General features: G+C 45.7%; 1 protein-coding gene across 16 annotated transcripts in view; it reads right to left on the bottom strand.

Annotated features, from left to right (window-relative positions):
- The window catches only part of LOC8031447 (LIM domain and actin-binding protein 1), a 171,970-nt gene that overhangs the window by 43,623 nt on the left and 102,344 nt on the right, over positions 1–26,003 (bottom strand). For 10 of the 16 annotated variants that reach the window (XM_029987076.4, XM_042289450.1, XM_029987099.4 and 7 more), the window contains 4 exons: positions 24,117–24,250; positions 22,044–22,144; positions 18,472–18,507; positions 12,561–12,632 (listed from right to left, as the gene is read on the bottom strand). In XM_029987076.4, coding sequence (XP_029842936.3) covers positions 12,561–12,632; positions 18,472–18,507; positions 22,044–22,144; positions 24,117–24,250 — 343 coding nt within the window. The remainder of the gene's footprint in view (positions 1–12,560; positions 12,633–18,471; positions 18,508–22,043; positions 22,145–24,116; positions 24,251–26,003) is intronic. The other 6 variants (XM_029987093.4, XM_040499250.2, XM_040499252.2 and 3 more) reach the window with 1 other exon arrangement.

Raw genomic sequence — 26,003 nt, 5'->3', positions numbered from 1 at the left:
AATCATCGTTATAACTATAATACCTCTACTTCCGTGATCAAGGCATAATAGAATCCTCCTACTTCATATAAGAACCCTGGTACTGATGTTTTAATGGTAGAACAATTAAGAAACATGCCGGTAAAAAATTATTGCTTCCCGGTTGGGAAAGTTGAAACATTTAGTGTAGTCCGCTTCATTGCCAGCGAGACTTGTATTTTGGCAATTTCGGTAACTGTTAAATTCAGTAATTGTCTTGAGCGGACGTGAAGAGCGTGAGGTCGTGATATGACGATCAAAAATGTTTTTTTTAATTTATATCGCTGTCACGTATGGAAAACATCTATTTTCTTATGTAAAACATATTGAAGGCATGTTTCTATCCGAAAAAAAAAAAATCGAGGAACATAGCAACACATTGCAAACCGTACCTTAGCACATCGTTACTAGCCCGTAGAAATAAGAATAACAACACAAAAACAGATAGTTGTTGTAATTTAAGACCAAACGTTCCAAACAGAAGTCCCAAGTTAAAAAAAAAAAGAACCACAAAAAGCAAATGACAAACAGAAACGTGTAGTGAATCTTAGTGACACCTCAGTCCGTCATCCAAACCTTAAAGGCTCTATACTATCCGAACTTCGTCATCTGTCTATTGAAATGAGAGTTACTGCGCAGGCGAGCTGGTGAATGATCATAGTAAGAGCAAAAACCTCGAGACAGGGAACGAAAAAAAGGGGACAAGCAGAACACCGTCTCTAAACACAGCTGCAAAATTTATTGTTACACGATCCATTTTATAGAGGGACCTACCCACGACGCCCAAGCTCCGATACAGCGTAAAAAGACATCGGCGAACACAGTGACCTTGAAAGCTCTATTTTGCAGTGTTAGCGGAAGCGCCGACGCGGATATTATAAACGCGCCTATATTAGGGAGTTTTCGTAGATCGTTCTCGCGGTCCCGCAAGGTCCTCCGCAACTCGCTACGATAGCGGGAACTCCACAGTCAAGGCTATCGGCGCGCAGGCGCAGTAGCAACTTCTTCGTTGCGGAACGCTTAGCGGAGGGGGCAACGCGGTCTACGAAAACTCCCTGTTGAGGCAAAGACACTTAAGACAAAGGGACGACGGACACTTGCACACCCCAAAGGAACAGAATAAACTTTCTGCTCTTCGCATGGGAGGGACTTGTTGGCATGCTTGACTGTGCATCCTTGAGGTTTCTCGCTCGAGTTCACTTTTTGGCAAAGCTGCTTAAAGCGCTTCCGGCAGCAAAACATCACATTGATGAATTGTAGCTAAAAGCAATGGCTTTGAGTCGATGCCGGGAATTATGAACGTATGGAATAACTGCAAAACCGTCCCGCATATTGCTTCTAGGTGTAATTTCTTGCCCAGGGGCGGATTTAGAGGGGGGGGGGGGGGGGGGGGGTCCGGATGTCCTGACCCCCCTCTTGATTTCCGCATGCGTAAAATGGAGGGTGTGAAACGAGGGAGAAGGGGAGGAGGTTCCTAAACAAATGGTACGCAGGCCAACACCTGACCCCCCCCCCTCAGGAAATTCCTGCATCCGCCCCTGGTCTTGCCGGTGACGGCCAAGAAAGAATCTCTGCGGGATAACTTGAGTTGTTGCGAGTTGAAAGGAGGAGTGTCCGTCGTCCCTTTGTCTTAAGTGTGTTATTTTTTCTGTCGCCTTTGTCTTTTTTTTTTTCAAGATGGACTTTTACAAAACAGAAGATTCTTCTAATGGCAAATGCGCGTAGCCACATTGGGTAGCTTGTTTAAAGATGGGGACTCGTAAGTCCAAAGATCCTTCTAATGCCGAATGCGCCTCACCCACATCGGGCATCGTTTTCATTGTTTGTTTTGTGTGTGAACGGAGCTTCTTAAGTTTCAGCCTACACTCATAAACCCAGAAAGACGGAAACCAGTCGCGATGCGTGGGACGTGTACTCAACGCCAAAAGAAAAACCGAGGCCACTGTCTGGATCAAGTTTCCGCCTGTCCTCCGCAGAATAATAATGAGGAACAATAAAAAGAGGAGTCACCTTAACCCTTCAGCACGGATTCGCATAGTCACATTCAAAAATAGAAAAAAAAAAAAAGAGCAAGACAGATTCGTGACAAGCAGCACCCATACAATCGCCCGTTGCCATCCAGTTGCCACACTTCAAATTTTTGTTTTGTACTCAACGCGGACCACTGCGGAGTCTAGCGGCCATCCCATCCAATCAGGGACGCGGAGCGGAACCACGTCATCCTGCACCCTTACAGGCCTGATCTCAAGATCACGTGACGCATCGGCGGCTCTTGATTGGCTTCTGTCGCTTGTATAGCGTCTCCTCCCAGTCCACTTCGGAGAGTGAAAACGTTGTCTGGCTTGAAACTGGAGAAGCGCGCGCGCCGACTGCCTCGGATGAGTCAGCCACGGCGCCTTGGGGCTTCACTTTTTTTTTGTTTAACTTAAGTCTTAGCTTTTTATTTTGTTTCTGAACATTACGGTTATTTTATTATTATACGTATTATGATTTCGCGAGCGCCTGGAACGGAAAGCAACAGCTCTAAGATGAATGACGGCCTCTTTATTTCTCACCCCCCAGCGGGGTCCTGTAAGACAACTCTGGCTCGAGACAAGGCGTTTTGAGCGTTTGAGCAGCTCTCGCTCTTTCTCGCGGCGGGTGCATTCCTCGGTGTAGACGTCAGAGGTCGGAGAGAATCTTGCGCGTCGGGGAGACGAGGGCACGGGGGCCTCGCGCCGTACGCTGTTTAGCGTCAAGAGCTGCCAACTTGAAGGATTTGTCCCTAGGCGTAGGGGATTCTCGGAAAACTCGGGGTCCTATAGGGAAGAACCGTCCCTAGATTACGCAGTGTTTGGGCATTTGATACCGTTAAGCTGGGTAAAGGGAGCGGCAGCTGCTTAGGTATATAGCTGTCTCAAATAAAACGAAACAAAATAAATACAAACGAACACGAAAAAAGTATTATGTTGCTGGACCTAAACTATCCGATAATAAACATCTGTGACGCCCGTTTTGTGCTCCGCAAAAGGTTTCAGCCGTAAATTAAAATATCGCTACAACAAAAAGAAAAGAAAACGATACAATTAATGTTTAGAGCGTAAAGTTTACTATTAAAATGCTTAGAAACGTGATGTTTTGATAGCGTGACGACGCGACATGCAACCGAATATTTCTGAAATCTTTGAAGTGCTTTCAAACATTTCGTGACACTAAAATTAACTGCCTGAACGAAGTTCTCGTTAAGCCATGCTGACAAATATGAAAAAAAAAAGAAGAAAGAACAGTGGGAGATACGATTTAAGGTATCTAAATATTTGCAAGTTTTGCAGACTCGAATGCCCGAAAAGGTTATGTAATACTCGGTCAGACCCGGAGTAATGCATACCGACTTCCTAGAATGTAAAAATCAAAGCACCTACTACATCCTGGGTTGTATAAGGCGCATCTAGGGACTTTTAAAATAGTTACTATCTTCTACGTCTGTCCTAGGGAAAGCCTAGGTAGTTAACGACCCAAGGGGTTAGTAACACCGAGCCGGATTGTACCCAGAGAGTTGCCACCCGCCCTAGCAATGCTGCCGACTTGTTGGCCCATCGTTCCGCTATGTTTAAACCGGTTCTTCTGTTTATTTTCGCGAAGGAGGAGGTTTCAAACGCGCGTCAAACGAGCAGAGCGAGAAGATCCAGTCTGGGTTTGTGGACAGACCGAGCGTTATGTCTTGTGTCAACGGCCCTCTCGATGACTAATGGGACGACTCGAAGGTCAGGTCCCTAGGGTTAGGGACATTTAATTCCAAGAGACCATAGGGTGCTTTATTTTGAGCAGTGATCGCTCGCTCCTAGGGACATTTGGCAGGCTTCAGGGCCGCTGAAAGCCCTGTCGTCCAACTTCTAAAAACGGAAATATAAAATATGTTTTAGATATTAATATAACTTCGGGTTCCTATATAACAAAGATTTATATTCGAATCTTAATTGAATGTCTACTGCATACCAGTTTTTTTTAAAAAGGCACTGTGACATGTTACGAAGTCGTAAAACATTGAAATAACTTCGGCTCCCTATATAAGAAGGAGTTATAACCGAATGATAATCGAATGGCCCCCCACTGCATACCACCTTTTAAAAAGGCACTGTAGTGTTCCGCACTATCACTTATTATTATTATTTTTTTTTTTGTGGTTGAGACAAGTGAATTTTGGCTTATTAACATGATTCGAGCTGTTTTAATAAACCATGAAATGTTCCTCGCATTTGCAGATAGGGGGGAGACTGTTAATTTGAACTGCCATTATCATCTGCGCCTGTGTCAACGCGGTCTGATTGAAAGGGGGAGAGGATTCTCGAAAGGGCAGATGATAAGGGCAGTTCGCGTTGATGGGCTTCCCCCTATCTGCTTCACATGGACGAGTCCTGACGTCAGTGCTAGTTCGAACGTAAACCACCAATCAAACACTCCTAAAAAAATAAAAAAAAGTTTGCTTGCGTGGAGTTACCTAGTATCTGCAAGACTGTAAATTTAAAGTCTCAACGTGACCTTTCTCCTTTTTTTTTTTTTTAATCAGAATTAGCACGGGCTACATTGCCGAGGAAAGTGGACAGGCCGTAGCACCAATCAAAAACTGTTACTAAGGTATGCATAAACACTGCCAACAATTTCTTTAGATAAAAAAAGAAAAGAAGAAAAAATAAGTTTTATTTTTAAGCTCACCGGCTACAAGTTCTGGCTGAGCCTTAAACGGAAGTGTGAATTCAGGTAAGCTAAAAATCATAACATCTAGCTTGAAGCGCAGCTAGCTTTAGGTTTTATAATTTCAAAAAGCCCTCGTAAAAAAAAAACAATTGATCCGATTTACGAACGAACCCTATTTGACTTTGCGCCGTTACTATCTACCAACTTACTTCGCACTAACCCACGCGATTAGAACCCTAAAAAAAATTAAAAAAAATTTTGATGACCACTCGAGGTGTGCATTCTCGAATGAACTTGAACATGAGCGAATTTTAACATACATTTACGTGCTTTGTTTGTTTGTTTGATGATGCCTACCATCAGCTGCGCACCTTTACGGGACATGCGATTTCAACTTGGAAAGAGTCGTAATTGAAAAGAGCTAAATCCAAACATGGTGATTTTACCCGAGGATCGGGATTACCTAAAGAAAGACAAGAACACAGAGAATCTCGAAATTCGGCTTGTCTATGTTTGCGTCGTCCTTTAGAAAACCGCATGTCTCGGGTGAAGTGACCAAGTTCAATCTTCACCAGCCTGCTTGCACCCTCGTTTCTCGTTGTCAATATAAACCCAAAACAATATGAGCCGAACGCAGCAATTGCGATATTACAAACATCTTTCTTGCTTCTTGTTTAGTTTTACTTCCAGCTTCCGTTATCCCGAAAAGGCCAACAACAGGAATATAAAAACAACAATAATAATAATCCTTCTTTGAGCAATTCAAGCAAATGCGCTCAATCTCTTCAAAACACACACATAGATCCAAAAAGGGACCAGCGGCACGCATGACTCACAGGATGCGCTCGCCTTCCAACGACAAAAGAAAAAAAAAGGAAAACAAATACAAGAAAATTTACCGCTACAAAGAATCTCAGCCGTACACGCTTCAAGAGCAACAGCCGGCAGTCAGCGGATAATTAGAAAAGGCCAAGTTCTCGTTGGAGTTTCCTTTTCCTCTCCTCCTCTCTACCGCTTTATCATCCTTACGCTCGTTTATTTTTATTTCTTTTTTTTTTTTTTTTTATTTCAGCCGGCCTTTTAGGCGCCTTGCTCTAGTAACGCATCTACGAGGCCAGTGGCGCAGAATCATCATCATCATCATCATGACCAGGCCGGGGCCGGGGAAAAGCAGTGCGCTTCTAAGTTTAACGATCCAAGTCTTCATACAGACATATATTTTTCTGTCTTTTTTATTTTACATCTTTATACTACGAAGCCTGTTCGTTTTTCTTTTCTTTACGAGAACCAGCGCATCTGGGCCTTGTTTTGCACTCAAGCTGAGCCATTCAAATGAGGCCTACGGGTTAGAGGAACCAATCAGACGCCGAGAATGCGCAACGCCACTAAAAGGCTGGTTCAGACATTATCGTATAATTTTGTGAGGAAAAGACAGCTTGTCACGCTGACCTTTCAGCTTTTTTTTTTCTTTTTTTTTTTTCCCTTTTTTTTTCCAGCTTTTTCTGTCGCTTTGATAGGAAATTAAGGTATTATTAATTATGTTATGACCGGCAGCGTTACAACCGCTTATAACTGCTTACGACAATAGATAGATGGATGAATACAACTGACCCTTTTAATCGGGCGGCGACTCGCGCCACCTAGCCAACGACGGGATAACCGAGTGGCGCCATCTACCGGCTGGTAACACTGGCCCGAATCAGGAGTGCCTGTATTCCCCTTTTTCTTTTTATACGCATTTATTCCTTTACCGTGGCTTGAATAATTTTTTTCTAATGTTATAAGCGGCCTTTTCTCGTACAGATAGTGCATTGACTTTATCTCGCAAATACTGCAAAACCTTCTGTCCAGTTCAGGAAATAAACGCATGTTTGAAGTGGGCCAGGCTTATCGGATAGATGGCGCCTGTGTGTTATCTCGTCGCAAGCAGCTGCAAGCGGTCGTAACGCAGTCGGTCAAACGGAAATGTATAAATTAGCTTTTAGTCTTCCGTCCGGAGGACCAATCAAGATTTGGGAAGGAGCCATAACGTTGCACGTTTTCTACTGCACATGCGCGACTCGCATAGTTAAATGGAGCGCAGCAGCGGCTACTCTAAACCCGTTTTGTTTTTACGACGGGACTGGAAGCCACAGATCGGGACCATAAGATCCTTACCCTTGCATACACCCGGCGGTGGAGGGTTTGTTAACCTTTCAGCACCCCGCTGAACGCGTGACATCTTAACTAGAGCTAAGAAGATTGCGTCTTCTTTAGTTTATTGTTTGTTTTTTTTTGTTTTTGTTTTAAGCGGATCGACGGTGACGGTTGCTATATACGCGGAGCGGAAGGTCGTCTGCTGCTCGCACAGGGGTTGCGATAATGTCAGAACATCGTGCTCTTGTTGGCTGATTGAAAAAAAAAGTGATTGGACCCTAAGGCATTTATCATTGGGGTCTACCCACTATCCTTTCAACCAAAGCCAATCAGAGCTCGGCGTCGTTCTGACGTCAACGCAACTCCTGCACAAGAAGCAGACGACTTGCTTTCCGCATTGCATAGACAAGTAACCACCCTTCAGGAGTGGTGTTCTCCCCGACCTTAGTCGCATCCACAATCTGCGCAACGGTCTTATTAAAAGCTTCGTTGAGTGTGTCTGCCACGCACCGTGCCATAAATTCTGATAAGCTTGAAGGTTCATAGGTCTATAGGACCATACCACTAATCGCTTCCTGTGCGAGGTCCTCTTTGTACACTGGTCTGCGTAATATGTTATAAACATGGGGAGTAGCTCTCTTGTGTCTACGGCATGCGTCTACGGCCCTGTGACTCAGCATTTCCGTAATGGCCACGCGCAGTAAAAAGGTGTACATAGACGTTTGCGAGTACGGACTCTGGGCGCCGCCATTTTGCTACTGGCGTGTGTAGATCGTCTGATAGTCAAGCCTCGCTAAGGTATGTACGCCCACTGTTGCCAGACTGGCGCCCAAACAAAGCATTTTTCATTCACGGTGGCCAGATTAGCGTTGTGAAGCGTGGCTAGAGTGCTTGCTGGCGTCTGTACCACACGCGGGGAAAAGTTGCGCAGTAGAAGTGATTACCGGTCGAGAGAGAGAAAAAAAAAATCCAGATAATCGGCTATCGGCCGCCATACGCTCCGCAGGACGTCCGTGGGTACCCCAGCCCTTCCGTCAACCAACTTACTTCGACAGCCCCCTCCCCCGTACTCTGTGTCAGTCAGATCACTTCGGAGAGGGAGAGACCGGGAGTAGTCCTGTGGGGTTTTGACAGACCGGGAAGGTAGGTGAAGGCCCCTACTTCCTTTCCGGTGCAAGAGTCACGGGTTGCCCGGATGTTTTCTTCGATGATGATGATGATACGAGAGGTCGCGATACGAGACAGGAGGAAAACCGTGGAAGGACGCTCAAGTTGTACCTTTACTTTCGGATACGGTTTGCAGCACCGCAGACTTTGCCCTTGACACTTTGCTTGTTATACACGAAGACACTGTTTACAACATGCCCTTCCCCACACTTAGGCAAGCAAGCGCCGACAGCAGCGCCACCGTGGTGGCGTGACGTTAGAAAGTTGAGTTGGTGTGTAGCCCCAGGGCAGTGAACAGGAGGCGTGTCGATCGGCTGCTATGTTCCGTCTCGCCGCTTACTTGGCAAATGGCGAAGGATATGGTCCCAGAGAGCCAATCAGCGCGTCGGAGGGAAACACGTGACTGTGCTCTATCTCACTAGCTGCGCGGAATCGAAACCAGTTGTGAGAAAACAGAGCCGTTTTTGTACGAATCTTCTCGGAGACAAAAGCAACGTACGGCTACTCCTTTCGGGAGACAAAAGCGTCGTCTGGGACACGCAATAGAGGGTCCCGGTGAAAGGGTAGATCCTCCTCTTCCTCTTCTGTTTTTATTGCTGGGTTACGTTCTCGCCCCTGTGCCTTTGGTAAGGGCTGTGACGCGCCTCGCTTCTGTCGCTCTGTCAAAGAGCGTTCGCTCTTTGACAAGTTATGGCGAAACGAAGTACAATAGCGCAACTGGTAGACAAAAAAGGCAACTTTGGGCAGACCATGCCGCCGAACGACTGGATATGACCGTTGCACTACGGTTCGGCAGGGAACTCAGACCTTCGAGCTCGAGTTCCACCATGATTGCGGCCGCGGACCAAAAATTGTTCGAAAATTCTGCATAAGACTGCGATTTCTGTCGTATCAAGCTGCATTGCCCGGTCGGTATAGAACTGTGCGACTATAAATGCTAAAGGCGAGAAATTACTGTTCGCAAATGACTTGAGAAAGCTTCGCTGCTCGTCGTGTGTCTTCTGACATCCCTTTGCTAGGGTTGCTCAGTATAAGGTTCCTCAATTATTAATAATTTCTACAGCTTCCTTTTTTTTAAATATAATTTCAATATTATACTGCTTGGTTAAAACTAGCCGTGATATAGAGGAAACGTTCGGAAGCGCTTCGTCCTCACATTTTAATGAGACAAGTATTTTGGGCCGTCACACGGGGCTACGAGTATTCTCGTCTGCATTCAAGTACTAAGCTTTCGATCGATACCTCATCATCGTTAACGAATGCCATTATTTTTTTAACAAGCCCCACGTCCGCCATTAATTTTGAACTCCGTCGTAAAACTTTAAGCTGTGAACAGTTGTTTCGCCTATAGCTGTAGTTCTGGAGTTTTTTCTAGTTGTAGAGTGATAGCGCACGTTTATCATCTGCTTTATCACCAACACTGTAACACTGTACTTACCGCGGAGCTCTCCCTGTTTCCCTGAATAGGAACGACATTGTTGAAACGGTGAGTGGAACGGTGGAACGCAGAAGATAGGGACCCCAAAGTTCGCCGGGTTGTGTCAGCTACTCCTAACGCTAAAACAATACCAGAGCGAAAAAAAATTTTTTTTTCGTCGCGCACGGGTGCAGTCAAATTTCGTGTAGTACAACGTAAAACTCACACCGCTGAAACAGGACGAAGAACACCTTACCTTCTGAGTCATCCTCATGAGCAGCTTGTAAGAAAAAGAACACGACAAGTTCAAGACTAAAATCGAATCCTGATTAGGTTCGAGTTCCCCGAGTAGACGTAAAACTGAAATGACCAAGTAAATACACCAAACAACTCCCTAAAATATGCAACAGTACATCATTCAACGGGTGCTTCGGCTTAGGTTTCCTTCTTTCTCAGTTTCCGGCTCCAGCAAATTTTACGAGGAAAAGCAAACGCTCAATAACGCAACTACCTTACGAAGCGTCGACGTTCCAAGGTTTCAAATTATTCTGTCCGGCGGCGGAGTATAGCCTTCAAAACAGGCGCGCAAGAGGCACGGAAACACACCGCAGTCGGATCTCTACAGCCTGGCCAATCTCACGCCTGACTGGGCTTGTGGCACATCAACGGGCTTGCAGCACACATGCTTGTTTTCTTTTCTTTTTTTTTTTCTTCTTTCTTTTGGCATCTCACTTGTACCGATTAGCGCTTTTCCTTTATCTCAAGAACGGAACAAAAATGGCCAAAAGCGGAAATTAAAGCACCGCAGGCTTAGATTTGTTAATTTTAATAATATAATCGTTATAGTCACTCAAAACTTAAGAAAGACAGGACGTGGTGGTCTTCGTAGCCAGTAAGATTCCGGCATTTGGCGATAGGATGGGCGAACAACGAATCAAGAATCAAGGGGCATTATAACATCAAAAGCCGCACCCTTCGTTTCGTAAGCTGTCGTTGAGCGTAACCTAAGCTGTCGTTGACCGTAATCTAAGCTGTCGTTGACCGTAGTTAAGCTGTCGTTGACCAAGACTGTAAAAAGAGCCGGTATTTCGTGGCTTACCCTTGCACTGTGAAGGCTACGAATGACGCAGCACTATATTCGATTAGAAGCACTATTCGAACATCTCTATTTTGAATGCAACTTAGGTATGCTTTCTTAGAAGAAATAAGCGTCAAATTGTATTCATTTTTCCTGGATCCCACGCGTCTGCCGCCTGCACGAGACTCCGATTTGCAAACCTTGCGTGCTGAGCAAGCCTGTGCGTGATGTCGATAAACCATCCAAGCCGTGTAGTCAGGCTGGACGAAAACAAAGCCTGGACGTTCACGCTTCGGAAATCTCTCGAGTCTGGGAAACACCCAACGTGTTTACCACCTTCCGTCCGTTCGTTTGCCTGAAGGCTTAGATAAACAGTCAACACCTAGCTTGCACCTTCGGTATCACTTCACGTTTACATATTGTTCGTTTGATGCCAGACATCTTGAAATCTGATGCCACCCAACTACAAAACTTAATTCCATCAAACGTCCGAATGCAGCCGACCGTATGAGCTGATCGATGGACCAATAAAACAGCGTCAGAAGTGTAGGTTACTAGGCCTTCCCTGTTCATGATTCGCTCAGCGATGGTGGGATTGGTGATTGGTGGTAGCTTTGCAAACATTCACCTGACGCAATGCACAGTGCACACAACTATTAAATATGAAGTGCGCAACGTACGTATAAAAAAAAAAGAAGAAAAGAAAGAGCGTGTTCGTTTATTTTACCGAAGAACAGGCAAAGGGGCAGTCCCTACGATCTTAAAACGGGTAGAGGGAATCGAAAACGTCAAGATCGATGAGACGACGAGCTTGATGTTTGGTGCGCGCATTGTCTCTGCGCAGATTGCGTGTTTTCAAACAAAACCTTTTTGTTGTTTTTTGTAATTCGCAGGACGTTCCCTGTGGATTGTCTCGATTGGTTAATGGTGTGCAGGGCAGAGGAGCGCCTTTTAGCGAGCGCTTTCCTTGGACTGAGATGAGATCGTTGGTGGAAAGCTCAGACAAACCTTCGACCTCAAAGTTTACAAAGAGATACTATTAAGACGCCGTCCACATGTGGATGCTACGGACGCAATCACACCTAAGCGGAGCTCTGGACTGCAATTATGGTGCAGAAGGACACCGAAGCATGATTGCAATTGGAGCAGCTTTATACTAACCAAACGTTTAGTACAGACGTAATGGGACAAAAAGAAGACAGAAAACTTGACAACATCCGAATACCACGCACGAGGGCGTAGGAAAATACTACCACCCTACTCAGTCATTATACGGGGTTTGATCTACTTAGCTTTGTGGAACAGCCAGCATCAATTAAAAAAAAATGTTTTTGTATTCGGCTTGACTGACCCTCTAAGGCTACGGGAACCTCAAGACCTTCAGGAACCCTAACCGGTCCCCAGACCCTCGTTTGAGAACCAGTGCAGTATAGGATATTCCTTTAGCGTCTGATGGGACTCTTTAGAGAAATTTGGGCCCAACACAGGTAGCAAACCATGTGTTGCACGGGTGGTTCGCACCGCGCTTTCTTTCCTATTCTTGCGGCTATACCAAGAGACAACTGCGGTTCTTATAGCCCAGGGGTGGCCAAACCGCGGCTCGCGAGCCGCATGCGGCTCTTTGCTGCTCGAAGTGCGGCTCGCGGATCCCTCGTAAGGAGACACCCCCCCCCCCCCCCCCTCCGCCCCTTTCCGCGTTTCCCCAGGGGAAAAAACAAAGAAAGGATTTCAGAATAAAGCACACTGCAGCTTGCAGTTTGACAGCCTTGTGCTCCCATACGTAGACTCGAAGAGCCTTGTGCCCCCATACGTACAGTCAGACTCTGAACAAAAGTTAAGTTTGCCCCCCCCCCCCCTCCCCCCGCGGCTCTTAGAAGTTTCGTGGTTTTGTTTGCGGCTCTCAGGCCAGGCCAGCCTGGCCACCCCTGTTATAGCCCAACAAAGAATCAAGTAGCTAGTGTAGTCTAAAACTTACACACTCTAAGCCACTTGGAGCGGTGACAGCGGACAAGGTTCTTACTTGGTACTTCAAGTAGCCAACTGCAGGTCTCAATAAGAATATGTACTCACATCTGACAACATCCGGGGGCAATTCCTCTGGTACATTTTCCCTGATGATCATCTCGTGACGCTTCTGTCGTCCTGCAAAGGTACACGCGACTTCCTCATTAGGACATTCACCGGTTTTCAGTAAAAACTACACAGAAGGCTATGTTCGAAAATATATCTGATACTTCTGATACAAAAAAATAAATAAATATAAGGGAGTTTACATTTACTCACACCAAAACGTAAAGATCTAATCGCATTCTAGAAAGCATAAACATTTTATATATATATATATATATATAAAAAAACAGCTAAAACCAGATTTTTACGCTGGGAAACTCAGCACACTAAACATCATGTACAGTGTCTTATTAGGGATCATTACTTTGTATAAAATATTTCTTTGGGCTTTGTTGTTCACCAGCTGTCCTCTTGTAGAATCAAGAAGATTGATTGTCCACCTGACCCTCCATAAACAGCCGCGTGTGATATTATTTTGTACATACTTTAGAAATAAAGTGTATGTGAAGGGACAGCACCATGAAAAGGGGAAGTGAGAGATTAGTGATGACAAGTATATTTCATAAAAGAATATTTGACACTGCAGAACACACAGTAAACTGCTAGAGCGTTTCATTACCCTCAACTGTTTCCAGCGTTCAGTGTTGTTTGTTTGTTGTCAAATAGGAATATAATCCCGGACTAGCTTGTTTCTTATTAAAGTGTATTCCTCATAGGCATTTTCATTCAAACGTTTGGGGGGATATCTTTCTGATCTGTTGGGCTGTTTTCATTGCTCGACTTTAATTGCAAGCCTGGAGTTCTGGTTACATTCAGTTGCATGTTACCAGCGGCTCATAGCTTATCGGTAAATCGAAATTTTTCTAAAACTTTCTTTGAACATCCTTAATCCTTAGAGAAAAGAACAAAAGAAAAAACAAGGCCAAACGTGTTATTTTTTTCCTTGAATGTAACCCATGATTAATGTGGTGCAAAAAAAACAAAAAAAAACGTGCTGTTTTTTTTTTTTTTTTTTATTATGATCGCATGATAGCTTGCTCGTTATGAGCTAGATGAGCTCACGGGAATCGGGCAGCTTTCGGGCTTCACGCTTCAAATCCGTTATAATTTATTAATTCCAGCTTTCTATTGTTAAAACAACAACAACAACAACTTTAGGTTCTAAAAGTTAGCAGGTTGAAGGAAGCAATTAGAACTCACATGAAAAGGCGTTATGGAGACTCGGTTTCACGCAATTACCGCTTGACGAATTTTCTCGGTCGAAATGTGAAGTTCCGAGCGTGAACCCGCTTTCGCGGTAATATATCAACGAACTAGTGCACGACGACACGCAGAGATGGCGCCAGTATACCCCCGCATCACTTAAAGTGGGTCTAATGAGTACGGTATCGCCATGTGTGTGTGTGTGTGTGTGTGTGTGTGTGCGCGTGTGCGCGTGTGCGCGTGTGCGCGTGTGCGTGCGTGCGTGCGTGCGTGCGTCTGCGTGTGTGTGTGTGTGTGCGCGTGTGCGCGTGTGCGTGCGTGCGTGCGTGCGTGCGTGCGTGCGTCTGCGTGCGTGCGTGCGTGTGTGTGTGTGTGTGTGTGTGCGTGCGTGCGTGCGTGCGTGCGTGCGTGCGTGCGTGCGTGCGTGCGTGCGTGTGTGTGTGTGTGTGTGTGTGTGTGTGTGTGTGTGTGCGCGCGTGTGCGTGCGTGCGTGCGTGTGCGTGTGCGTGTGCGTGTGTGTGTGTGTGTGTGTGTGTGTGTGTGTGTGTATTATATAGAAGATTATATGGAAGGCATTATTAATTTTGTTGCCTCGTACGCTCGAAACTAGAGTTCGCATCTGTAGTCTGGAATTGTATAGGCAGCGCGGGCTTCTTGCTCTGTGGAGCGTGTACGAAAACGCCTCATCCGCATCGTTCTTGATCGATATTTTGGACAAAATGTTTACTTTAGTATCGAAGGGATGGTGGAAAAAAACTTGGCTTAAATTCTCTGCTAGACGGCGTTTTCGTAATTTTATGTTTTTACACGAAGTTGTCTTTGAGGCTGTAGACACACCCGTTCTGTTGGGTGTACGGTTCGTTTGCACGCCCCCTTCAAGGTCTAACCGCTTTCGCACTTGATATATCTAGGAACATGTCAACTTTTCGGCGAGACTTTCAGAGTATATTATTTTCGTGATTAGAGTTTGACGTATGTACTCTTTTGGAATGACTGTGCTTGTTTTTGCCTTCAGTGCCATCTTCTGTCCTTTTAACCTCGCCTTTTTCGACGTCATTTGCTGTGTACCACACGAAACGCCCCCAGCTGCTTGTGGACAGATAGAAATGAAGATTATTATTATTATTATTTATAAAATGCAGGCTTAGGTATCATAAACTTTCTTTTTTTTTTCAGGTTCGAGAATTTTGACGTTACTTCGAATTTTTTTGCGAAGTTGCGTAACGTCATAAATAAATTGACATTTTTGTTTGGTTTATTAGACATTCTTAGAATTTCAACGGTAGGTGGTACAGTGGCCCTTAGAAAAATTAAAAAAATATGAAAGACGTTTACGAATTTCTGTAATGCGAAATTAGAGCGCAGCTCTTGAAAAGGAGGAGGGGAGGGTATGCCCCTCCTCCTCCTCCTACCCTCCTCCTCCATCCCCTCTTCACCCCTCCTCCTCCAATTCAGTTTCCCCGTTAAATTTTGCGGGGGAAAGGACGTCACATGACTTGGTGTCACGTCACCTATGAACAACTTCACTTTCTCCGCTAGATTTAGCGGGAAAATTGTGTTGAGGTCACGTAGTGGGAAATTTGACTGGTGCTGAGGTCACGTGTCGTCAATTCTCCCGCTAAATCTAGCGGAGAAACTGAATTTGTCCTGCTAAATCTAGAGGAGAAACTGATTTTCCCCGCTAAATTTCGCGGGGAATTGAATTGGTGTTGAGGTCACGGGACGTCAATTGTCCCGCTAAATTTATCGCGGTTACACCGACGCCCCGACGCCGCAAGACAAAAAAACAAAAACCTAAAAGCTGCGCCCTAAAAAAAAAATGATTGAAGAGTGTGTGGGGATTGATCGTAGGGCGTCTGTCTGAAGGAAGCGGTGTACACAGGCGGCGGGGAGGGAAGGCTATTCAACGTGTGGCTGGCAAATGAAACGTAGCTGTGTCTGCGACTTTGTGTGTGTGGTGTCCCTTTTTTTCTGTTTTCCTCGGATTAGAGATTTTTCGAAGATGACTTATCAGATATAATAGGTTTCGTCAGTGACAAGTTAGGCAGCCCGTGTTTGGAAAGCCCAATTTTTGAAGAAATTCTGAGCGGCCGTCCTTGTCCAACTTTTAGTGAGGGCTGTCGCTAGGAGAACACGTGGATAAACTCATCTTTAACCTATTGCTGTCTCCTTTCTTCAAAAGGCGTAAACACAGTTCGCATTCATAACGAGAAAAGTTCGAAACTCAAGTTGTTTGCAATACACTTACGGAGGATCTTAAAAAAACTCTGAAACAAAATACAAGCTTCATTCGCGGCTGTTTTTTCGTCCCTTTCTCAATTAAACTGAGCCCAGCCTGTCCTTGTGACCTCGCACTTTCACTGACTTCTTTAGTTGCAACACGCTGGCGAAATTGTGGCAGCACCGCACTGCAGGCGTCACATGTCGCGGACATACGCTAAAGTAAAAGGCGAGAAGAAATAGAGAGTTTTAACCGACTGTTCTGATACTTCCGATAGCCCCGATAACGATACAATGCACGACGTACAAAAGGCGGCGGCGGAGTATCGGGTATCGCTATTGGAGTCATCGGAACGATCCACTAAAACTCTCTAATAACACTCTCGCTTCGCGTTTTGAGTATATGGGAACATCCGCTACGCGGTTCTGCTGGTACCGATCACAGCCGCCATTCACGTGCTACACCATTAACCAAGTGCCTGCTAATGCACAGATTACACAAAACACAAAGTACTTCTGGTCGCACCGTTTCGGCGGATGAAGGCACGAAGGTCAACCAGAAAACGCAAACAAGCTGTATGTAATTGATTCTACAAAGACCATTTTCATAGTGCTAAAAAAGAAGTAAAACAACTAGGAGCACACACAGAACCAGAGTCGCATACTTGACCATAGCCTCCTATATGCCGAAAAAGCCTGGCTAATCGCCACGAGAAGCGGCCGCCGAAATGGAGAAGGTGGAGCGGCAGACAACGGATGAGAGGAGAGCCACGTGACTGGCGCCCCGCTGCGCCGAGATGCCTGAACACACTTCTCCCGAGCGAACAAGTGTGTTTCGGGTCCTCGCCGCTGCAAAAGCTGTGCGCTATCGTCCAGGCTCCTCAAGGAATGGCTCTCTGATGCCCTGTGCTACACGGTCCTCGCGCTCCAAATCTGCGACTGGGCACTTTATGGCTCCGTCGTCCAACTGCCAGGCTTTGTGAGAGTATGGAGGAGGCTATGACTCGACCCATCGTTGGCATCAGCCTACACTTGCATCATGCTGCAATTTTATAACAGCATGCTTGCTGTACGGTTATGGTAACGTGTTCTATCAACTACAGCTTTGATGGCGTTACTATATGGTGCCTGGAACGCATCTCTTACTAACGTGTTTACCGCGTTCAAAAAAGTGGTCCCTCGATTTCCGCCTGATGACGTCATAGAAGTTTCACGCTGTCGCCGGTCGCGATCCTGGCGGCGTTACAGCAGTGGTGGTGGTGGTTGTGGCAGAAGACCTGTTTCGCAGCAGGCCGCTCTCCAGTTTGACAGTACACGGAAGCTTGTGGCGGCCGGGAGTTGGGACGCCGTGACGCGACAGCGACACTTATCCGCTCGGGTACTTTTTGCCAGAACTTCTACGGCCAATCACCAGGATCGCGACATCCGACAGCGTGTGAGACTTCGGTTTTTTGTGACGTCATTTGTTGCCACACTAGGACCACTTTCGATGCATGGGCGGGATAGGACGCTAAACAAGCCGGTCGGAGACGCGTTCCACATATATGGCTACGGAAGATTTACGTCATCATTTCTTAGCGGCGCTTCACGCCGTAATTTAAAGTACCTTTCTTTTTTTTTTTAACTGTGCAGGGGAACACTGAACGTGATGGCAAACCAGGAGACTGGGGGCAAAAATAAGTTAAAATAATAATAGAGGCAGAAAAAAAAAGAAGACAAAAACCACCGACAGCGTTTCAAAACTCGGTTCAGTTGTCCGTCTCTTTCTTTTTTCTTTCTCCAATGCTATTTTAACGCTTTCATAGCGCAACCTCAGTGTTTACCATCATGTTCAATATGCACCGGCTCGCCTGCACTTTAAGCATATTTTTTCAAGGGGGGGCCTCCAGCTAGATCGCACACATACAAACATGCCATATAGTTTTCGTGTTAGTATCCTTTAGGTTAAGGCTCGTTCACACTCTTGCAACCGAGTAAGACCGAGAGAGACCATACCGGTTTTGAAGCCTCTTGTGACATCTTAGGACCGGATGCGTTGCAGCGGAGCTGGTTCTAAGACATCGCAAGAGGCTTAAAAACCGGTCTGGTCTCTCTCGGTCTTACTCAGTCGCCAGAGTGTGAACAGGCTTTTAGACAGCACTCGCAGCGCAAACTCACGATGCATTTTTACGCGAGCACCGTATACCGGGAATTTGCATTATATAGTCACATGACAAGATGAGAACGGCGGGGCGTCTCTTTCAGATGCATTTCCTCCACCACGCCTTGGTTGCCCTCCGTCGTGCTTTGGCTGTTTGTGAACGCACGAGGCTCACGAGATACCGAAGCATGATCGAAGGTAGGAAGCTCGCGCTGGACGCGGAACATTCGAAACTCCTCTCCGCCATTTTCATTCTATCAGCGGCTATAGTTAATTGTACACGTGTGAGCATCAAGAAACAAAGAAACATTCGCGGTATCGTGTAGAATTAACATTCCAGGTTCATACCTTCGTGAAAGTCGTCCATGTCTGGGACAGTGGCATCTTGCGGAACAAAGAAAAGCAGTTAGGGGGGGAAAAGCGGCAGCAGCGGTACAGTCAACTCACGGGCATCAAAACCGTGCAAAGCTTGGTTGCGTTTTAAACGAATGCGAGAGAATTCACACCACACTTCAAGACTCAGTTATGGCAGATAGCACGAGCGGCATCTCATGCGCCGAATATCGCTGCATCCAAGCAAAAACTGCAACCACTAGGAATCTAAAAATAAATAAAAAATAATACACAAACATGTTGGAGAAAGAGAAAAACGTACTACTATGTACGTCCCTAATAGCAAGCGGCGAACATGCCGTTACGGTAACAGAGTGCCGCTGTAGGCGTTTGAATTATGACCCAAACGTTCTACGACAAACACATAAAGAATAGTGATTCTAGCACTTATTCCGAGCTGTGCAAAAAATTATCTCTAAAGGAGGAGGATTGAAAGGGTTAGCAAAATCGATCGCTGTTCTCAAAATATTCGTTCCACTCCAAATCTTAGTACGTTTTGTTTCGCGCTCTATAAAATCCGCCAACTGGTTATGCTCAATGTGCCTGAATATTTTCTATTGGCATTTGAAATTACTTTACACTAACTGGTGCCACAGCATCGGGACTAATAAACGGTAGATAGAAGTACCAAAAAGTATACGTGTCTGTAAACCACATATAGGAGAGCGATTTTGTATAATGAGAGTCTAAGCTTTTTTTCCCAAACAAAAAAAGGCAGGGCTTGGTTGACAGTACTTTCATCCCCAGCGGGTCGAAGAGTGGTAGTACATTAAGCCACCCTTAACAAATGCAAGCGTTCAAGAAAACTTCACGCAGTCACGCAAACCCCAACAGCTGGTTCAATGATTGTGGTATCGCAAAGTCGACCAAAATTACTGTTTGGATGATACTTCGACGGTCAAATTTCGGTGTTTTCTAGAGGATATCTAAAGTAGCCTCACTAGTGCCCGTATACATAGGGTGTTTAAAATCGGGGTGTTCCCTGCAAAATGAGCCGGAAAAATGGGTACCTACACATAACGAACTCAAACTTTCACGTAAGTTCTGTTTAAGCTGGTGGATTCCACCTTGTAAAACTTGAAGGCGCGCAAACCCATTCCTGCAAAAAATTACCGCAATATCCTTGACATTCTCAACAGCGCGCTTTCACGCAGACGACCAAGCCGTCCAAGGGTCGCGCTTGTGGCGCCATCTCCCGATGAGCACAGCAAGCATACGACGGCGTCATTCGCTTTCGACCAAATGCTTGCCGCGCGTGTCAGGAGATGACGCCACACGCACGACTCTCGGACGCCGCTGCTGAAAATGCCAAAAACGTTAAAATTTTTTTTCTTCTGAAACCAAGCTACGCTTTTAAATTTCCTTGAGTCAAATCCACCACTAAAATACATATTTGACGAAATTTTAGCCTGATACGTTTAGGTATCGATTTTTCCGGTTCATATTTACCCAAGCACCTCGATTCGTGGCACCCTCGTAATTATCGTTCCTACTTTCGACAACGCACTTTAGAGCAAGGAGTTTCTCGCCATTCCGAATTGCGGACATGGTCGTCTTGATGTGCCGAATCAACACCACTTACAGTATGCTTCATTTCACCTAACACTAAATCACAGACGACACTAAGAACCATCGAAGTCAATCCGATGCTGTGTGTGTAAGTACCACGTAAGCTTCAAGCAGTGTGCAGCGACGCGCAAGGCATGTAGTCACGTGCCATATCACGTGATATGTTCATAGCGCTGGGATGGCTAGTGGTGCCCGTCCACTGCGGTGCATCCTAAGGCGAAGCGGAGTACTGTCAAGTTTTTTCTGGGCTTTTGAATTTCGATGCCATTCAGACTATCGACCGAGCACGAGAACAGACCTAACACGAGAGCTGCGGCAACATTTCGCTGGGAGACGTGGGTGAAATCGGTGCTTCACCGGACTGCGTTTTTCAAAGAATATGAGGCAGTCAACAGGCTTAGATTAATCTAGGTGCGGTTGGCCGCAGATCGGAAGATATAGAGTGACCCTAGCTTTAAAGAATAAAATAATAATGAAATAAACTGTGTTTGAAACAAACCATTTCAGGTTGGGGCTCGCACCACGTTTAAAATTTACCAGAAAGACACCTGAGATTTTGAGAATAATGAAAACCGGCCAAATCGTCACTAAAGCCAACTTCAAAGCGCCCTTACGTAATACGTAACGTAAGCGGGCTAAAGAGTCGCGATCGGAGCCAACATCTCCTAGGTAACAAAGCTATGGCACTGGTTTTTCTACGTAACCGACGGTAGGGCACGCGGGGCTCGGATTAGGCACGAGTGCTGGATCAGCCTTCGATTACAACTCGTGTCCTCACTGACTGAACACGAGTTCAAACCGAATCCCGACGAAGCACTCGTGACGAATCTGTGCCTCGTGCAGTCTAGTACACGTTATTCGAGAGACAAAAAAGTAATAACTTTCAATTACTCTCGGTTAAAAAGCTATTCAATTAGGTTACTTAATTACTTGAGAAGAAAAATAATTGGTCGTTACTTGATAAAACATAACCGCCACTTTTCCGACTACTTCAGGTTTCCAAAACGACGGATTCTTTTGCCGGTATGAAAACAGTGGGTTTTTCGCGCCGTTCATTATTAGATTAGAATTATCGAATTACGAACTACTCTGAGTATTCACTGGTTAGGAAGCTTTTACAAAAAGCGCCACTAGAAAGAGGAAAAAAAAAAACGGTTACCAGTATAATTTTTGGCACTTCCAAAACGGTTTAGATTCCTCTTGCGATTACTTCCTAAAAAACGTAATCAAATTATTACTAAATTACTCCAAAATGTAATCGATTACAAGTAATTTGATTACTTGTAGTGACTGCCGCGCAAGTCTGTCCCTCGTGCCGGCCCCATGCAATTGTTGTCAGGGCGCGATCTTTGACCCCATCTCTCGCAGGAGGACCTTCACACAGCTCTATCCACGCCGATCCCCGACCTAACGCCGCGGACAGAGTTGGACCAAAGCGGACGCTACGAGTCACCCCCCAACCAATGGCGGCGCTGTGAACGTCCCACGTGACTTTGCGCACTGCGATTTTGCTGCGTGCAACCGGAAGGTCATGCGCGGGTTTCTCAACGCTGGATTGGCTGTGATGGCGCGTGTGGCGTCTGCTGCCTGCCGTCCATGTTGGGATGAAACCGTGTGTAAACGTTCTTGGTTGTTTTATGTTTTTCCCGTTCTATGGGCGGCATCCGAGAAACGGCTTTTTCGCGTGCAAGACACAAATGACTGAAAAAAAAAAATAATATTAATAAAAGGTTGGAGTCATAAAAGGACCGGTTTTCCACCTCGAAGACCTTGCACATAAACAACGCAGCGGAGCAAAAAGAATTAAAGGTAAAAAACTAATATGAAGAAGAAGAAAAAAAAAAAGGGGAGGGGGGTTAAAAGCAGTGCTAGGGCGACGTGCATTCGATAGACACAGCAACATCGCAATGCACCATGGCAAGGGCAAATATGTCTGAGGGTTTGGATGATCTACTCACGAGGCCCGGCGTCGTTATCGAAGCGCGCCTTTGGCTGAAATAGCTGCTTGAAGTGGATCTTGCAGTAGATCTCGGCTTCGTGGGACATGTACCCGTCGACACTGCAAAAGAAAAGAAAAAGAAAGAAAAACAGGAAACAAGATAAAAATAAATATGAGGTTTAGCAGGTAGTACAAACCCACCAGGTGTTTAATAGCAGCGTCTCTCAGAGTTTTGTATGTGCTATTCACACTCCGACAGCATAAGTGGTTATGGTCGCGACACGCAGTGAAACATAATATCTCACCGATAATGTATTTATTCTAATCGCAAGCTAAGAGCAGTTTTATTGTGTGCTACAGAACCGTGTTTCTCACCAATATGTTTCACACTTCGCAAGCGTTCCCTGCATAATATACATATATATTATTAATTTGAAAAAAAAAAGAACGTAGGCGATCTGACGTTGAGGTAGGGCATGAGTTCATCACAAATTGCAGTGATCTCGTCGTTCTCCTAGCTTGTCCCGCCAATTTCAACGATTGGCTCTCCTCTCTGTTCATTGGGTATGTATAGACCATTCCAGTAGGAAGGGCGGAGAGAGAAAAATGCGCCCCCCCCCCCCCCCCCCCCCCCCCCCACCACTCTCACCTCGCACGTCCAGGGGTGTACCTAACATCCTGCTGGCGTGGAAACTCGGTTCAAATTCACGTGATTTTGTAAATTTCAAGCGGAAATGCGAGGATTTTGATGTGCAAGTTATCGTGTAATGCTATGTCCGATAAAAAGACCAACCGGGTCTAACTACAACTTTACCTGCCCCGCAAAAAAAAAAAAAAAAAAAAGTGAAAATTATGTTAGACTGGTTGGTTTGTCCCCTCCGGAGAAAAGTAAATCCGGTTGAAGTAGATGTTTTACTATATAAAGGTCATACTGGTGTAGGCCTTTAGCGAAAATGAATGGAGAGTCTGGTATACTAATTAAATAAAGACGAACTGCTATAGAAGTAACGGAACAAAGATAGGCTAGCTGATCAGCTACTGACATAAAACAACGGAGCGCTATAGGCTGATTTTGGAGTAGCCATAAATATTCTAGAGAGACGAACCACTTCACAACGGCAGACGCGAGCGAGAGTTCAATGTCCCGCACAGCCCGCCGGTACAGCCCAAAGATGGAGAACAGATTCCCTCCGGGTTTGTCGTCTGCTAGCGGAATCGGGCGCGTGCCCTGCGGTCGAACAAAATGGCGCCGCCCTGAGAGCTCTTACTGGAATGATCTATACAGTGTGGCAGAGACATTGGGATGCTCTGTAAAAAGGGTTGTAAAACTCGACATGTATCCGTAGAAAGCTGAATTTTGTACCGTAAGTGTATCCTAGTGGTCACTTTTGCTTCAGGAAATTTGCTTTACGCGCAATGCTGTCTCAATAAAAAATAATGTCAACGTAGCTTTTGAAATTTCGAATGCTCTGATATAGCCGACTAAATATGGCAAGGCAATCAGGCTCGGCGCTTCTAATGAAATGTTTTACTGGCTCATTTTACGGGGAATCGAGTATTGATGCCACCCACAAACAAACGTGCATTCATTTGCTTCCCAGACGTCTTAGAGGATGTAATGACGGGACGTCTATCGGATGTTATGATGTCCTGGGGACGTCTACTGCGTGATGTCTGCTGTTAGGCTTAAGGCTCATTTACACATTTCCGTTTGACTATGATCCTCTGCGTTACGACTGCTTGTTACGGCTTATGACGTGATGACACACTGGCGCCATCTATCGGATAGTGCTAGAAAACTTCGGATCCGCGTACATTTTACGCGCCATTCTTTCATCGTGAGCGTGAAATAATTCTGACAATCATATAAGAAACAATTTCCCATGGATACTGCGCATAATTGATCTCGCAAGCAAACACAGCTAAACATTCAGGCATTCAGTCCATAGCTATACGCGGATCAATGGCGCCAGTGTGCCAGTGTGCTCTCTTGTCAGAAGCCGTGCCAAGTGGTCGAAGCAGAGTCGATCACTGTCAAGCGCAAATGTGTAAACCAGCTTTTAGAGTGTAAATGTTGCCAAAAGTTTCTCACGAGAGTAGCTTGTTGCACTCCTTGCAGCGGAAGCAGTTCTTGTGGTAGAAGTGCTTCTCGGCGATGATCCGCTCCACGGGGTAGACATGGGTTCCGCACTTCTTGCAGAAACACTTGCTCTCGTCGATCTTGATCTGCGCAGAACATGGGACGCGCGGTCAGCACGCAGCTGCGTCGAGCGTGAGTCAGTTGAAAGACGAGATGCGAATCAATTGAACCAGCAGACAACGAGATCAAAATAGACACGCAGACGTAACAAAACACGAAGAAGGTAGCATAGCCTGCTTTGATAAACTAAAAAAAAAAAAATAATAAAGCCGTATGACGACAAGCTTCTTAAATTTACAATCCTGGATAAGCCCCGGCTAGAAGCCGGCAGGCTTCACTAAGGAACTCTGGTGAATGTAGCGAGGCGTCGGATGATTCGTTTCGACGTCCAGCCATGAAGCAGAAGCTGACCATCTCACGCGTCTCAAGAACAATGCAGTAAATGTATGGTGTTTATCTCGCGCAATGCATGTAAAAAAAATAAAATAAAACAACAGCACAACAGAAAAGGGTCACGCGTATAAACGCGGTGATCACAGGTTGAAGAAGGTGACGCATTGTGTAAGGTTTCGCTATCTTCCTCAATGCGTGATTGCCGACACGCTAGACATGAATTCTCTTGTAGCGTTTTTCTCCACGCTGGCAAAACTTGCCATTAACAATCCACGAAATTGTCGAGTGTGCGCTCAGTCCGGAGCGCAAAGCAGGATAAAAAAGTCATAAGAAGAATAGTAGTGAGGTCGGGAAAAAAAAGGCACAAGTAATAAACACGTCATCGTTTGAATTGGCAGATACAACTGACGGAAAGAAAGCATGACAAAGAAATAAGGAGACAGAGAAAGGGTGCGAGGGGCAACCATGGGCTCAACAATTCCTCCATTCCCCACTAGATGGCGCTACCGGTCCGTGAATAGTTTGTTCCTTCACCCTGAATTAAATTAAGAAGCAAGGCCTTCAAACTTGTACAGAGAATGCACCCGCCCAAGCCTCATGGACATTCACAGGAGACAAATACTGCCATCGCGGTTCAGTTTTGTTCCCTCCTCAAGCCTCACCCTTACATCTCATTCCCTTCCCCATTGCCCCCTTGTCCCTCCCTGTCTTGCCAGGTGGTCTTAAAGGCCGACGTTCAGTTCGCGCTTCCCACTTTTCTGTCGCTTTCTCCTTCAGCCTTCTACCCTGCCCACCATTGTCTGTCTCCTCCTCCCCCATGGAAAGGAGGATCTTCTGCCTTGCAGAATCTCGAGTCTGGTCGTCGGCCTTTAATCAAGAGGCAGCGACACAATCACCTTCATTTTTCAATTGGCGTATTTTCTACTACTTCGTTCGCCCGTACTAGTTTTTAAATTGATTTTATTGAGACATACTGTCAGAGCCACTATATGAAAACTAACGCCGGGGGAAGGTAGCAAAAATGAAACACCACATGGCACAGAATATAACAAACAATCAGCGAAAAACAAGCGGCTATAAAAAAAAGTTATACCGCCGTAGCAAAAGAAACGACGAAATGTCTGAACACGACGCGTCGTCGAAACGATGGTCGAATCGGGCCAGGCGCCGGCTAATCGCGGTGTCACGCGAGCACACGCGAAGCCCCGACTGGCCAGAGCTTAAACGGATTCGGCCATCTTTCCGACGCGTCGCACGACCCGGAGACACTTCGAGAGCCATTCGAAGAAGCAATGGTTACTCATCTCCGGATTTATTCGTCACTTTGGCCCGTCGCGTCCAATGATATACGGCAAGAGTGACAAGACTGATGGTGCAAGGAAACAGAGGTCACTCTGTGTGCTTGCCCAGCAGCGCAAAAACAAAAACTAGGCTGATCACGCAATG

This window comes from Ixodes scapularis, unplaced genomic scaffold (genome assembly GCF_016920785.2).
Source record: "Ixodes scapularis isolate PalLabHiFi unplaced genomic scaffold, ASM1692078v2 PGA_scaffold12__126_contigs__length_90152505, whole genome shotgun sequence".
In the NCBI taxonomy this organism is placed as follows: domain Eukaryota; kingdom Metazoa; phylum Arthropoda; class Arachnida; order Ixodida; family Ixodidae; genus Ixodes; species Ixodes scapularis.
Note: the sequence above shows the minus strand (reverse complement) of the source record. Positions and strands in the feature narration are given on the sequence as shown.